Raw genomic sequence first — 15,542 nt, 5'->3', positions numbered from 1 at the left:
CACACACACACACACACACACACACACACACACACATACACATATGCAGACAACAGCTGAAGACGACGACACGACGACGGCTGCCGGTCGCGTCGCGGCGCCGATTTCGACTTCCACGACGGACGGTGTGACGGGTCCTTTCACGAAATATCTCCGCGACGACGCGACGACGGACACGCGTGCTGTCACGTCACGGCTATCGAGTACACCTCGCGTTGACTGACAAGATAATTCAACGGCGGCCAATGCTACGACGTTGCGCAAGCGGCCGGAGAAACCCGCTAAAATAGAATGCGCCATGTACAAACACGGCTTAATACCCTCCTACACGACAATGTTACGAAGTTATGCTCTCGTCGCGAGCCTACGCGGCTTCTTCCCTTCCTTTCTCGCGGCTCGCGACGTCTGAATGAACGTCGAAAGTTCGGCGGTTGCGCGACCCGCGCGACGACGCGAGGCGACGCCGCGGTGTCATCGTTAGAGTCGGACACCGTCGAATATCCTGATTATAGTATCCCCGGATGCTTGTCGCACAAAGCCGCCGCATGAATCATCCTAATCGTGACAGAAGCCGCGGCTGCTTCCAGAGATGTGTCCGTCGCGGAAGCTCAATTAGCGGATTAACTAGCTTGGAACAAAAGTATGATGAAGCGACTTCGCACGGGTGTCGCTCCTTGCGCGCGAGTCCTTGCGAAATCGAGTCGCCGTGCTTCTTAGGTTCCTCTCGATCGAGCGCTAACATGTTGGTCGACATCGTAGCGTGAGATCGTAGCATTTCATCAAATCTTGGTATAATTAATTGTGCCTAAAAATAAACGAAACCCGCGGCCGAGATGGGGAGCCGATGAAACAAAATGGAAGATACACGCGTCTCTTGAAACATTTGTCTTGGCATCATGTTTCGTGATAAGAAAAGAAAAATACGATCGTCAGCTGCACAATCAGCGAGGATCGACCCGACAAGCTGACTTGTGTCAATTTGATATTTACTGGTTTTCCGTCGAGTCAACCTTCCCCTTTTCTACGACCAGATTTAAAACGAGCAGCCCATTTTTTCACAGTGGAAAGTGAAGGTGATGCATCCTTATACACTTTTAACAATTTCGGATGAATTTCTGTTGGTGTTAAACCATCCAAAACAAAGAATTTAATCACTGCACGATATTCAATTTTTTCCATTTTAAAAAAGACTGACACGTCAATATTACCATAAACTGGTGCTACTACTCGAATGACTCGACAGATCGAAATAAAATTTTACATGGGTTTATATCAGGATTACCACTTTCCAATACAATTATAGTTTGACAGTTTCTAATGCCATCTATCAGTCAGGCGGAGAACTTTTCAGACTGCCCTCGTAGGTACGTACCACGCCCTCATCCTTCGCGCGTCAGCAGCGTTTTCTGCGGTTCGCCTGCAAATTTTACTTCTGCACTTTTAATTGTCCATAATTAAAAAGAATGATGATACACACGAATTAACACAGTGATAAAAACTGCCGGAGGGGTGCAAATGGCTGCGCCACGGGAGAAGCCACGGACGCGTGCGTGTGCAAAAATCGCAGCGCGCTCACGAGGACTCGCGAAGGCTCCCGTTGATATAATCGTCCTAACGACCTGTCGTCATACGCGAGCGCGCACGATGTCGGGCGTCAAGAAGAAAAAAGCACTTGAGTGCGATGCACATCGATCGAGAGGAATCTCAAGGAAAAAGTGAGCGAGTACACACAACGCGCGCATCTCAAAGGTTAAGGCACCTTAAGCGTGCACGTTCGTAACGTGCTTGAACTTTGCATCCGTTTGTGCACCTTTGCAGCGCGTTCGTGCGCGCGAATAATGTGTCGAAATTTTCGTTCGGCTGAAATCTCAGCCGGAGAATCCCCGGCGTCTGCGGTCTATGTGCTTCGATCGAAATTCCGCCGCGTCGTGTCGACGCTGCGATAACTCAGACGTCATCGCTCAGACAAATCGCCAGCCGAGTACGATGATTGCTCGCGACCGGACGCGTGAGCGATGTGAATCACTATGAGATTACGAGACGACGTCGAGGGTGCGCTGCGGAATTTCCGGGAGGACTCGTGCGGGGACGTTTTCCCGACTTTCCCGGCGCGAAAGTTTTCAAGAAGGCGTTCCTTTGTGGTGCGCGTCGGTCTTATAATAGGATTCGAACCGGTATCAGCGAGTTGGCATTTGAGGCAACATGCCGACGATACCCGCCATCAGTACAGAGCATTGCTATCTATAAAAGGAGGATGCGGTGGATGAACGCCCGTCAGTATTCTTGTGCACGCAATATCTGGCAAACCGAGGCAGTTGAAGCGAGAGGATTCGGAGTCGCCTGCTGATCGAGTCTAAAAGTGCGTCTTCGTAACGACTGCCTCTCTTCGATAATCGCCCGAAAGAGATAGAGAGAGAGAAAGAGAGAGAGAGAGAGAGAGAGAGAGAGAGAGCGAGAGAGAGAGAAGGTATCGCAAATCCCGATACTCCCGACAAATCCCGTTTCGCACATAATTCTTGTTCATCCGGAATTCACCCGATTCTCGAATTCGACTACAACTGTCGTAGAACGATTGTGCTCGCTCTGGTAGATCAAACAAATCACACAAGTATTACTCGCCGCGGCGTGACCAAGACCCGCATCAATAGTCGTTAATTGAAACTCGTCTCATGTGGCAAGCACGGAAATTTGAGTTTAGAGCATTGCGGTTGCAATCGCCATTGCAACGGCAGCGTCGCGTTCTGGCTCGCTTTAGAAATGTTAAACTTTTTAAAGGCTTTTCCAATGTTTTCATTAAACGCTACGATACACGTGCATAATATTCGATTCTCAATTAAAATCCAAGTACAGATGGATAAACGTAGAAGCGACGACTCGACGACGGAACTCAAATTCCACGAGCGCTTCGATTTTCCAATCGCGCGATAATCGTCCCTAATTACTCGATTCGAGGCGGCCGCGTCTCGAGAGCGATTCTCGATGTTGCCGTGCAACGTCGTGAACCTTAACCGCTACATGTTCGTATATCACGTACATACACGCGCGCATACACACACACACACACGCGCGCGCGCGAGGCGTGCGGCCGGCAGCCGCTCGCCGGTAGACGAGTACATCCCTAATCTATCTGCGATCCCGTTCAGGATGAATCCGCGCGCAATTATCTTGCTGAGCCTGGCGGCGGTAATATCGGCGGCGAACGAGCCGATAGCCATCGTCAGGCAGGAGCAGGATATCAGTCCGGACGGCAGCTACTTCGCACGGTGGGAGAGCGCCAACGGGATCACCTTCGAGGAGCAGGGCGTGCAGAAGAACACCGGGCAGAAGGACGAGGCCGAGGAGGTGCGCGGCTCGGCGGCGTGGACCGCGCCCGACGGACAGAAGATTAACATCGGATGGCTGGCCGACGAGAACGGCGCCACGTTCCAAGGCGCTCATCTGCCGACCCCGCCGCCCCCGCCGGAAATTCCGCCCGTCATCCAGCGCGCCCTCGACTGGATAGCCGCTCATCCCTACAAGGAGGAGAGAAACAAAGTGTAATCAGCGCTGCGACGACACGCCTTATCACGCGGACTCGTCGAACGTTTGCGCGTTCATGTATCGCATCAATACGTTCGGCTCGATGTCTGTTGTAAAAAAAGGGAGACGAGAGAGAGAGAGAGAGAGAGAGAGAGAGGGAAATTTGTATAAAAATTCGATACACCAAAGGGGAAGAAAGCTGTAGTTTTTAATATCCGATTCCTCTCTCGTGAGCGCAACGAACTCGCGCGCGTTCGGCCGACGATCGAGTATACGCGGGCTTGATCGAGATAATCTTGGCGGGATATGTGATAGATGCGATATCGAGATATGTTAACGGAGATGAGAGGCTCACCTTTTCCCGTGGATCCTCGTTGAAACTGATATCAATTTACTCCAACGTGCGCCATCAGATCATTCGGAAATGATCATCCTCATTGATTATCCTATCTTTGGGAACAATCGTGATTAATTGTGTCCTTGCAAATTTCACAGTTTATCGCGTCTACCTCCGCGTCGCAATCATTCCGATGCAACACGGAATCGGTCCGCTTTAGAATCGCGCCATTTGCTGATTTGCCTCTCTGACACGGTGAAAAGATTTTCCGCGAACGCCGTTGAAAAGATATCGCTGCCTCTCTCAATGACGCTTTTCGAATAGCTAAGCAATTAAAGCGCTTGTTTGCCCTCTTGCGACGTGCCAGCATTTGCTTCGCTTACTTTCTTAGAAAATTTGAGAGAGAGAGAGAGAGAGAGAGAGATTCTCTGCCCGAGAACGGAGCTGCTTGACATGAGAGTGGCAAACTCGTCAAACTTGGGCGTGGACGCGTGGTTATGGAAAAGTCGGGGTCAGAAATAGTCATTACGACGGCAGCGACGGACGAATCGTTGCGTAAACGAGCGATAGCGAAAGTTGCCGCATTGTCAACCACTGCTGTTCAGAACCGGAGACAACAACGGCCCGAGGAATGCGGCAATTAAGGTGTGAGGATGCAGTCGCGAAGAGGATCAATCACGACGTCGCTTTTGTCCAAGACTAATATCCATTAATATCAATTAATATGCCAATAATATTAATATATTCGATACTCGATACGACGAGAGCGCAAAAATAAATTCACTCGAAAAGCGAACAAGACTTATCTTCCAATTGATATTTATTTTCGTACAACTTGGAGCTTCCAAGTGATATTTACAATTAGGAAATAGCTCAAAGTGTATGGAATCAAGTGGGTCTTTAAGTGAATCCCATTTAACGAGACACGTATTATTTAAAAAGGATGTATTAATTGACAGCAATTAATATCATTCAGTCGAGCTACGCGAGCGAACAGCCAAGAGAGTCGATTCATCTCTCTCTCTCTTTCTCTCTGCATATTTCCTGCTTTTTAATTCACCAGAGCCTTCTTCGTTTCGCGTCTTTTTCTCTACGAGGAGAAGTTTCCTTCTTTAATCTCTCGAGACAACTACGGTCGTCAAACAACGAACAAGCGCGTAAATAAGCAGGGATTGCTCGTCTACAGGAATATTCGGTGCACGCCGATTGTTGCGCTAAATTGTTTACGAAGGCGCACGCGCGTATGCGTGTGTGCTGTGCTCGTGCACCGTCGCGTTTAATTTGATAATTAATACCAAGCGACCGCTTCATAATTCGGTTATAAATTCTGCGAATCATGTTTCTTGATTGCGGCAGTAATTTCGATTCGACGGCACGATCATAATCGCTATTTGTTGAATCGCGAGCGCAAATAAGACTGCGATAGATAGAATTAATCGAGGCCGGATAATCGAATTTATGGAACTATTAATAAACGTTATGAGTCGCCGGCGATATCACGCCCGATATGTATCACCGATACGCGCATCCTGCGATGCATATTCAGATTAATATTTTGTCAAACGCGAAATTGTTATAATGTTTGTGAAATATAGTGACGCAATAGCGCTGCCAACCGGTGAAAGAGACGAGAGAGAGAGAGAGAGACAGAGAGCGATATTCGTTTCGTACGGTAAATACAATATGTGGGATACCTCGAAAGAGACTCGCGCTTTCTCTATCCACAAATATTAAAGATTACATTGAATAAGAAGAGTTAAACGATGCGAGTGTGCGCGTATGCGTGCGCTATTGAGCGGCATTAATAATAATCTGCTAATTGGCTTTCTGGTGAATTAAGCAATTAAGCGAAACAAGCATATTAAGGAGCAAAGGGACTAATCTCGTTTCTCGCTCGATTGAATGCGCATTTCAGCCGAGAGAGAGAGAGAGAGAGAGAGAGAGAGAGAGAGAGAGAGAGAGAGAGAGAGAGAGAGAGAAGATACCTCGCGGAAGGACGTCGCGAGAAAAGAAACGCAAAAAGGGAATGAGTGTTTGGTGAGTCAGATTCGCCAAACAGTCGAAAGCCATTGACGAATTTGCTGACGAACTATTGACAGAAAGAGAAAAAAGCGAGAGAGGGTTCGGAGGAGGAGGAGAGAAGCCGTTCCCTCGGAAGCCACGTTCGTGCGCGCGCGCGTGTGCAATTCCCACTCCGCGGGGTTACATCTCGTAAGATTCGACCGCGAAACTTACGCGCTAGGAAGATTTATGTAAGTTAACGGTTACGTGACGTCGCAACAAATTGAGTACACGACTCACGTGCTAAACGACGATGTACATGACGAGTGTCGCATCCGCCCGCGGTGAAAGTTCAACGAGAGCGCCGCGAGCCATAATAGGTTCCGGTACCTCCGTCGCTATTGCACCACCATCAGCACCAGCAGCACCGCCCTCGTGGCTGTCGAATGTCAACGTCAAAGTGTCGAATCGAATAGACGGTCTTTTAGAAAGTCCCCGGCTAGACGGCCGGCCCGCGCGACGGACGAGACGTCGGGTGCCAAAGGTTAGCCGCGATTATCGTGGAGTTACCGGTGAGTCGTTTTGATTCCGCGTCGGGGTTGCTCGCGTGTTGCGCCCCCATCCACGCACAATGGGCCCGCGCACGCGGAGAAATTGGCCGGCCCGATCATTAGACGAGTTCGAGACGAGAGAAAAGAAGACGCGCGTCACCGCGTCGAAGAGCGACGGCCGTTGGACATTCGATTGTCCGTCGCGATCGGTGTGAAAAGAGCGACGGCGAAAGAAAGAAGCGCGTTATGGCCGATTTGAATCTCTCGACGGGCGACGAGGAGAGCTGCGTGTGAAATCGTGGACGAAACGATTTCATTATCGCTCGCCGACTATCGCGGTGCGATTAAAAGTGATTCGAGCGGCAATATCTTTATTAACACATTGTTGGTTCAGGCGTCAACTGTTTTCGCGCCGTTGTTTTCCACCGGCTATTTATCCCAAGTCAACATGGATGAGTTGATTTTATTCGTTTATTTATTTATCAATCGGGAATGTTCGCATTTGATGAGGAAGAACGGGAAGAAGCAACATATATAACACCAAACAAAAATGTAATGAAATAAAATAATGGAATATAAAATGAAGCAAAAAAAAAAACAAACAGCCGACGTGAAAAGTGCCGGGGTCCGCGAAATTAATTATCAATCGGCTATTTTTAACGGTGTTTAATCCTTGCTTTCGGCTATTTTCTTTCTTTCCATAGAACTCTCGAAACGTCAGACAAGTGGACCGGTCGACAACGAGAGCACAAAGTTGCTCATGATCCTCGATCAAAATGTGTTAATAAAGATATATCGAAGGACCCAGTGCGCATTATCGACCGAATTGTCGGGACACAAGTCGGATATCGCTGTAATGGCTTTGCCTCGACACGAATTCAATCATCGTAATAGCCGGCGATTAGATTCGAGCTTAATCCGCGAACCGCCGCAAGTACGCGAAGCACAGTTGCTGCCGCTCAGCAAATAAGCTCTCGACGGAAATGTCGGAACACACGCTCGCCACGTCAATGCGGTCGTGATGAAAAGTTCGGCCCGGTGGCCATATGTCGCGCGTTACGCAAGAGAATCACGTCTTTGGCCACTTGGCGTGATTGATTAATGCTAGCGAGCAAGGTCCGCCGTAATAAAGACACGATGGCGGCCGGCCGTGTTTACACCGATGTAATATCTTACCGTAATAGTTGCGCCGCGACTTTCTACCGTAAATCAGTGCGACGTAATCGCGGCGTCTATCAACGACTCGTCCGAGACAATCGATCGGGCGATAAGAGTCCGCGCGCGCGCGCGCGGACGGACGGCGGCGGAGGCGCCTGAGAGGAGAGTGTCTTCTCCTCCTCTCGATTCACGATTCATGGACGCGAAATTATTTCGTCAGACGCGACCTCGTCTCGTGGAAACGCTAATGAATTCTTCATTCGCGCAACGATGACGCGAGTGTGACACTACTAACCGCAACGTCTCTCGCTCTCTTGTCCCTCTCTCTCTCTCTCTCTCTCTCTCTCTCTCTCTATCTCTCGCATCCTCCCCGGAACGCCGAATAGGAGGATCTCTCCGGCTGAATTCCGCGCTCTCGCTCTTCCGACGCGGGATTCGGGCGTATTAATAGAGCAGCGTCGTCTCTCCTGGGATGCAACGTTTATTCTCAATGCACCGTGACACATACACTGACGACGAGTCAATTACACGATCGATCGTGGTACATGTATGTGTGTGCGCGCTCGTGTCTCTATATATATATATATATCATATATATATATATATATATATATCAATACACGATACAATATATAATAAAATAGAATATATACGTATATATATATATATCTCTCTCTCTCCGTAATGTCGTATAGGCGTACAATAAATATTTACAACACAATTTGAACCAGAGCAGTCCGTGTTCGTTCATTTGGGCGAGGGCCTTCGCGGTCGGCGGCAACACTCATCGTCATCGTCATCGTCATCGTCATCGTTATCCGGCTCGATCGGCATGCACCGTGGATCGTCTTCCATTGTGGCGTGAATAATTACGTGAGGTCGTGAGATCACACATAGTGGACGGCGGCGCCGGTGGCGTTGTTACACCTCGTTCTCGTCATCCTTGGACGGGTGCGCCGCGTTCCACTCGAGGGCCTTCTGGATGAGCGGCGGGATTTCCGGCGTGGTCGGCAGGTGCGCGCCCACCGGCTGGAAGCCGTTCTTGTCGGCCACGTACGTCAATGAGATCGACTGGCCGTCGTCGCTCTGGTAGCTGAAGGCGCCCTGCGCCAACATCGCCTCGTTCTCGCTGCCGGCGTCCTCCAGGTGGCCCTCCTCCTCGGCCTTGATGCCGTTGCCGGTCTCGTAGTTCCACTTGTACGAGCCGTCCGGGTTCGGGCCTTCCTGGCTTTGGCTGACGATCGGTATCACGTCCTCGGCGGGGGCCGCTAGGGCGCACGCCGCCAGCGCGATCAAGGCTACCTGCGGAGGTGGTGAACAAACCACGGGGTCAGTTTGACGTTCTGTGAAGCCGCTCGAGCGGGCTCGATCGGCGGGGGATGTAGCTCTGATCCGAGTAATCGCGACGACGACGCGGTTACTCGTTCGTTACGCGACATCTCCATTTTCTGTCTCTCTATTTCCCGGTTTTCTATTATACTTTGTTGCGTGCAGCAAATACCGGTACATGTATTATGAAGTATCGCGGAGTTGAGAAAGAGAGAGAGAGAGAGAGAGAGAGAGAGAGAGAGAGAGAGAGAGAGAGAGAGAGAGAGCGCGCGCACAAAAGGCGGGACGACAGCGATGAATGCTGCTACTAGACTACTACGCCCGAGGTATCCAACGTGACAGTAGTGTAAAATAATAGATGCGAACACACAAAGAAGAGAAACACAAAGGAGGGAAGTACAAAGAAGTACGAAGATAGAGAGAGAAAGAGAGAGAGAGAGAGAGAGAGAGAGAGAAAGAGAGAGAGAGAGAGAGACGATGGGAGAGCAAAAGGGACAAATAAGAAAGGGACAAGGAAAGAGGAAAGAGAGAGAGAGAATGAGGAAAAGAGAACGAGCAGAATGAAAGAAGTATATACACGCGTAATAATAATACGATAAGAAATTTGAGAGAAGCTCGCGTTGCTTGCGGTCTCACCGACAGAAAGAAAGGACACATGAGACTCACGGCAGGATGAGAAGCGCTACTTCTTGTGCATTCGCCGCAACGAACGAGTCCGAGACGGCGGAAGGGGCGGCGGGAGAGGGCGGGGAAAGGACGAGAGAGCTAATAAGGAGGGAGCTAAAAATGTTTGGCCGCCGCCCGGGAAATTCATCCCGGTCGGCCGCGCGATGTTTTAACATTCAATATTAATCGACGCGCGGCAGAAGAGCCTCGGCTCCGCCGGGATAATCGCGTTAGCGACCGAGGTATTTTCCCCGTCCGCGGTGAAATTAATCGCGCTTGTAAAATCGCCAAGAACGATGCGATCATTATCTGCTTAATGGCCGACGTTGCATCGTTAAAAAATGTTTATCGCCGATTCATCAGCGTGACGGAGGCGCGTCGCGGTGGCGGATTTACCGTCACGACCGTCCGCACTGACCTTAAATTCCTTTCCTGCTGTTTGACCGTCGTTCTCCCGCGTGCTTTAGCGCCGGGACTTGGAGACTCTCGCGACGCGAGTTTCGCAGTCGCGAGTCGGCGCTTTGGCGGAGTTCGCCTCGAGGGAGAGATCCTACGTGACCGGAGGGCGTAATCGCTAGCGCCGATCGACCCGAGTCGTTATTACGTGGCGGCACATTACGAAATCGGTCGTCTCGTCGAAGCTGATATTATAAATCCGTGAGGAATCGAACCCACGCCGGGGTTAAGAGTAAAAGCAATCCTCGCGGAGGATTGCGGAGATACGGCGCGATTAATTCCGCCGGGTTTATTACTGATCGATCTATCGCACGTCGACACGGCAGATGGAATCCCGATTGAAACAATGACCGCGCGCCGACGAGAATGCACCCGAGTGCTGCGGCGAGTATAATTTAATATCGACGGAATACACACGCCCGAGCCGGCTTGCCTGCGTCGCAGGCTGAGATCGAGAGAGAGAGAGAGAGAGAGAGAGAGAGAGAGAGAGAGAGAGAGAGAGAGAGATAGCGATCTCTTCGTTAACCGCAACCGGCTGAGTTTCTAGATGCGCAAACATCAGATGAACATTAGCCTTTTCGTCGGCTTCCTCGTTTGACGTTCGCGGCGTTGCACAAGTGTTTATACTGGGACGCGCTAATAGCCAGCGCCATTCAACCTGGCGGTATTTAAGGCGCAATCGGCGCGACGCACCGGCTGCGTTAATTCATCGACTCACACACGAGCACTTTCGAGAACGACCAGAAGCGAAAACGCACGCACGCCGGTGTGGAAGCGTTTCCGTCCGTGCGTTCGCGGAGTTCTCCGGTAGCGGTCATCGCGGGTCTCCTCGCAGACTGCTAGCGCGGGTTATCGCGGAATATCGGATATCGTATGTAATGCGCGGAGCATCTAGTTTTCTAGCTTCGAGACGTCGACCGCATGCTCCGCATGCATCGTTAAATCGAATCGTGTGCCGCGCGCGAGTCGGCGGTAACCTACTGCGCGCCGCAGTAGTGATACCGTTTCGAGTCAGACGCGCGACAGGGGATCGCGCCGCTGCTGGTGTGGCGGCCAGACCAGGTCAGCCGCCGCGCCTCGAGTCGACCGAGGCTGCTCTCCTCCGTGCGCGATCCTGCGCCATCACGCCGCGTGTGATTGTCGCATACAAGTGTACGAATGAAGTATGACAATGACTTGGATGTTGGAATTATAGAATTGACAGAGTTGTCGCTTGCCCGCGAAATAAGACACGACGATGCTCCGCGGGAGAGAGAAAATATTACGCGACGAAATGTGAAGCGGTTGGAAGCTATCGCCGCTTGAAAATGTCGCGAATGCATTAGCGCGATTTTTTGGAAATTTCTCTCGGCGGAGAGACGAAGGTATCATGCGAGCGTGAGACGTGAGACGGGAACGGCTGCGTCGGGAAGGATTATTTGCGCGTGAAAACTTTGCTCAGCCGGAGTGTCGCGAGTCGCGACTGTTGGGATCTCGGGCGTTAAAACTCGCGTTAATTAACGATCGTGACTGGAAACTCATGCGGGATACAACGGATCTTAACGCGGAGTTAGGTCCAAATTTTTCGGTTAAATTGTGCAACACGCGCGAGAGTCTCACGTCACATTTGCAGTCGCGGTTCAATGGGAACACCCGCATCTATTGATCTATCTTTCGCTAACTGAAATTCCGGTATCTCACGTGAGAAACAAGTTTCAAGTAACGACCGTCATTACGAGCCTAAGTAACCGCGGTATAACCGAGTCTCTCCGGCTGAAATGTTGCCGAAGTTAAGTACGGCCGAAACCGATCGGAGAATAAGCCGCTGTTGCTCGCCTACGAATTCTCACGCCGTTCGCACGCCTCCTCCCCTCCACCCCGTCGTTTTGAGATTAACCCAAAACTCCGCGGTAACTCGAGCGTTATTTCGATTTATTCGCGATTATTATTCGCGGCAACGTCGTCGCGGCGGAAAAACCGTCTCGCGAATTCACGCTATCACCGCGACGTCACGATTTTCAGCGCAATTATGACTTTTATATTACATCCGCACGTAATAATAATAATATTTTCCTTTTTCCCTCGATTCCCTCGATTTTCTCGAAAAGCGTTAAAATCAATCCGCGCTTATGAGCACGGCGAGCGCGACGATCGCAGATGAGAAAGTCGCCCGTAATTTTTCGCGCGAACTTCAAAATGTGTCCTTCTTGCCCGAGATGGAGGAATCCTCCTTAAAATTATGGACTATCTCTCTCTCTCTCTCTCTCTCTCTCTCTCTCTCTCTCTCTCTCTCTCTCTATGCTCACGACTACATCCATCGCTACCATCCCACGGATAAATGCGTTACGCGAAGGTGACGAATTTTGGGTGTATCCCGACGGCGTCGATCGATATCCTTCCCGAGCAGATCCTCCGGGATATCCTACTTACCCTCGCTCCCGTCTCGCTCATGCTCTACCCACCGACATAGTCCCGGAGTACTCTCTCTCTCTCTCTCTCTCTCTCTCTCTCTCTCTCTCTCTCTCTCTCTCTCTCTCTCTCTCTCTCTCTCTCTCTCTCTCTCTCTCTCTCCCTCTCCCTCCCCTTCGCTCTCTCTCGGCGTACCATATACCGAATAATCGAGAAGTGTCACTTACAACAACGTAACTCACAGTGCGTCCGGACACGCGCACAGGGACCGTCGCGCGAAATATACGCGAAATTCACGTGGAGCGACTCGGCTCGGATAACGGGGGCCTTATCTACGGCGGCTCGACACAGCTCGGGACAATCGCAGGGATCCCGCCCCGCCCGGGCCTTCCTTCCGGCTTCCTTGACGCGCGCGAGCGATACCCCCCGCCCCCCGAGCCCCTCCGGCCCGCTCTGAGTTTTTCTTCTTAATTAACGCTTACCAATGACGTGTACATGCTGCGGCGGTAATCGCTGATGGGCAAGTGTTTATCAAGCCCCGCAGCGCTCGTCGTATATATACCCCTGGAGGCATCACCAACACCACCGCGACGGTTCGATGCACCGATGGCCACCATGTTACGAGGTAGGATGCACATGGGACACACAGAGCCGCGTGCGGGACAGACAGAGGGGTTTACACGGATCCACGTTTAACGTGGAGAGCCGGCTCTGCATACGCGTAAGCATGTGTGTCGCTGATGCGCCCGTACCGTACCGGAGGAAGAGAGACAACGCGATGTACGACGTTGAGAACGAGAGAGCGAGAGTGAGAGAGAGAGAGAGAGAGAGAGAGAGAGAGTGAGAGAGTGAGAGACAGAGAGAGAGAGAGAGAGAGAGAGAGAGAGAGAGACAGAGAAAGAGAAACAGAGAAAGACAGAGGGAATACTACCACTTCCCTGAGATCACCATGTCACATAGCGCTAAATGTCATCGGGTCCGCGTTAGAGGACGCTTACTCAATTGTCATAATTTCCTTAACGATCTTGATTTTTTTTTCGGGACGGACCTCGCGCGGAAACTCGCGCTCCGCGCGATCGAGCGAGTCGACTCTCCAGCCTAAGAGCTCGTCGTCGCGCTCGAATGTCTTCCCTGTTAACATTTCTTTTTTCAAAATATGTAGCCTCGATACGAGATAATGTATTCTTAATCTGTGGATCTAAATGTAGCTGAGCCACTAATCCACATCTACGCGCATACTTAACCCGGCATTATGTGCAAATGAGGTCTGAGATACGAGGAAAACAAAGACACTGGTCGAATCAACGTGATAATGAGCGCGTTTCGATTGGAGGGAACAGAATTTCCGCTTCTTATCAGCCAAATTCGATTCCAGTTCTGTTTCCTCCGAACGCTCGCCTCGAATCCCGTTTCCGCAGATCCGTCAATCGGCGGCAACGCTGGCGAATATGAAGATCCCGTTTCGCTCCGGCGCGTTTGCGGAGATTCGGGAAGCCGGCCGCGGTGTAAAAGCAACGTTTCTGTTCGTGGCATCCGTCATGTTTTTTGCAGCCGCTCTTTGAGTATTCTCGCTGTCGGATCAAAAGATCGAGAGCGGAAACTGAGCGTGGCACGCTCTAGGGTACGTTTGCGGTTGTCGTGTGGATTTGTGTTACGGGTTGTTCGTGGAAAAAAAAAAAATGAAAAAAAAAATGAAAAAAAAGCAGCCGTGTCTTTCGGTTGTAATAGTGCAACGCGTGCGCGCGACGCGCACAGAGAATGTACTAACGCGATGCGCCCGTGAGCTCTTCCGCCCGCGACGACGTTTACGCGACGCTCATCGTTTATTAGACGTTTCTTCCTTCTCCCTTTTCCACCTATTTCGCCTCGTTCGCCAACGGCGAAATTGCGTTATTTTTCCATTATTTTCCAGTCGTTAAACATCGCACGCGCGCGGCAAACACCCGAGCGGCGCGCGTCCCTCTCTCACTGCCCCTCTCTCACCGCTCGTATAATAAATATTACGTAACGCCGCTCGTAACTGCGCGCTCCGCCAACCGAGCGCTTCGCGAGTCTAACGTGATAAATCACGTCGTCGTTAAACAATCAATCAGCCGGACGCTCGTCGAATGGCCAATTGTCTCGATTCTTCTAATCGCGAAATCGAAATTAGTCCCGCCCGCCCGCCCGTCGATTTGCACGGCGAGATCAAACGGCAATGCTCCGCTCCAGCGGCGGACAAACGCACGCGACACACGCCGCCGCATTGTCCATTCTAATCAATCGGAAACGGGCCGGACAATCCCTCATTATCGGCCGATAATTATGTGTGCGCTCGCGCGCTCGCGCGCGCGCGCGCGCGCGCGTGCGCGTCTACTGCGTGTCGTGCTGCTTATTTACTTAGGGCGGAATTTTTCGTTTCCGAGGTTAACGAGCCACGCGTTGCGTTTGCGGACAGTCGGTGAGAAGAATCAAATAGTCGCGATTTTTCACGTGACAAAGGAGGGAAGACGTCGTGCTTAAAATCTTCTCAGGATCAGTGCGCAACATGCATCCCTTTGACTCGTCTTTTCTCTCTCTCTCTCTCTCTCTCTCTCTCTCTCTCTCTCTCTCTCTCTCTCTCTCTCCCTCTCTCGTACGGAGAAATAAATTCGACTGAATTAACGACGTCGTGGGGCTTGATTGAACGTGTTATGGCCGAAGGTGACGGGATTTCTGCTCCTTGCCGAGCTTGATTCTCAATCACGTGATTGTCATGTTAATTCGACCAATCTCTTTTTCGCGTGTTTAATTCGCGACGGAAAAAGAAACCGTGCATGGCAAATAAATAATTTGAACTTCCATGAGAAGAATCTTTTCATTGTTTATCAGATTCCGCGGAAATCATAAGAAACAGCAATTCCCCCGCGATCGCGATGCTAATCTCTTTTCTTATTACGCAATGACACGCGAGCGTCCGCGCGCACGCGTGTTCACGATCGATAGCGCTCGCGTATGGTTGATATAAAGCGATGCATGTGCCGGAAGCTGCAGGATTATACACGTACGTAACATGCGTATCTAATTAATAATCAATGCTATTCCAGCGGGATGTTTGAGATTGTCAGTAAATATCGCCGATCAGCTATGTTAATGTCTCCGCAGAAGCCAAGTGGGTT

At 50.8% G+C, this 15,542-nt stretch overlaps 2 protein-coding genes across 3 annotated transcripts; one reads left to right on the top strand and one right to left on the bottom strand.

Moving 5' to 3' along the window:
• The first annotated feature begins 2,048 nt into the window (after positions 1-2,048).
• Positions 2,049-4,951, top strand: LOC105182699 (endocuticle structural glycoprotein SgAbd-8). Of its 2 annotated transcripts, none has more exons than XM_011140345.3 (2): positions 2,049-2,467; positions 3,144-4,951. In XM_011140345.3, the coding sequence occupies exon 2, from the start codon at positions 3,145-3,147 to the stop codon at positions 3,538-3,540; it is 396 nt and encodes a 131-aa protein (XP_011138647.1). In that variant the 5' UTR covers positions 2,049-2,467; position 3,144; the 3' UTR covers positions 3,541-4,951. The 2 variants fall into 2 exon arrangements, with proteins under 2 accessions (XP_011138647.1, XP_025163791.1); XM_025308006.1 differs by having other exon boundaries at positions 2,050-2,359.
• A 3,075-nt stretch (positions 4,952-8,026) lies between these two features.
• Positions 8,027-13,028, bottom strand: LOC105182697 (endocuticle structural glycoprotein SgAbd-4). The gene is made up of 2 exons (XM_011140344.3): positions 12,888-13,028; positions 8,027-8,868 (listed from the first exon to the last, which is right to left on the bottom strand). The coding sequence occupies exons 1-2, from the start codon at positions 13,020-13,022 to the stop codon at positions 8,488-8,490; spliced, it is 516 nt and encodes a 171-aa protein (XP_011138646.3). The 5' UTR covers positions 13,023-13,028; the 3' UTR covers positions 8,027-8,487.
• Between the last annotated feature and the right edge of the window lie 2,514 nt (positions 13,029-15,542).

The sequence above is a fragment of the Harpegnathos saltator genome, unplaced genomic scaffold (genome assembly GCF_003227715.2).
Source record: "Harpegnathos saltator strain DR-91 unplaced genomic scaffold, Hsal_v8.6 scaffold133, whole genome shotgun sequence".
Classification (NCBI taxonomy): Eukaryota; Metazoa; Arthropoda; class Insecta; order Hymenoptera; family Formicidae; genus Harpegnathos; species Harpegnathos saltator.
The sequence above is the reverse complement of the archived record's forward strand: the minus strand, read 5'-3'. Positions and strand labels throughout refer to the sequence as shown.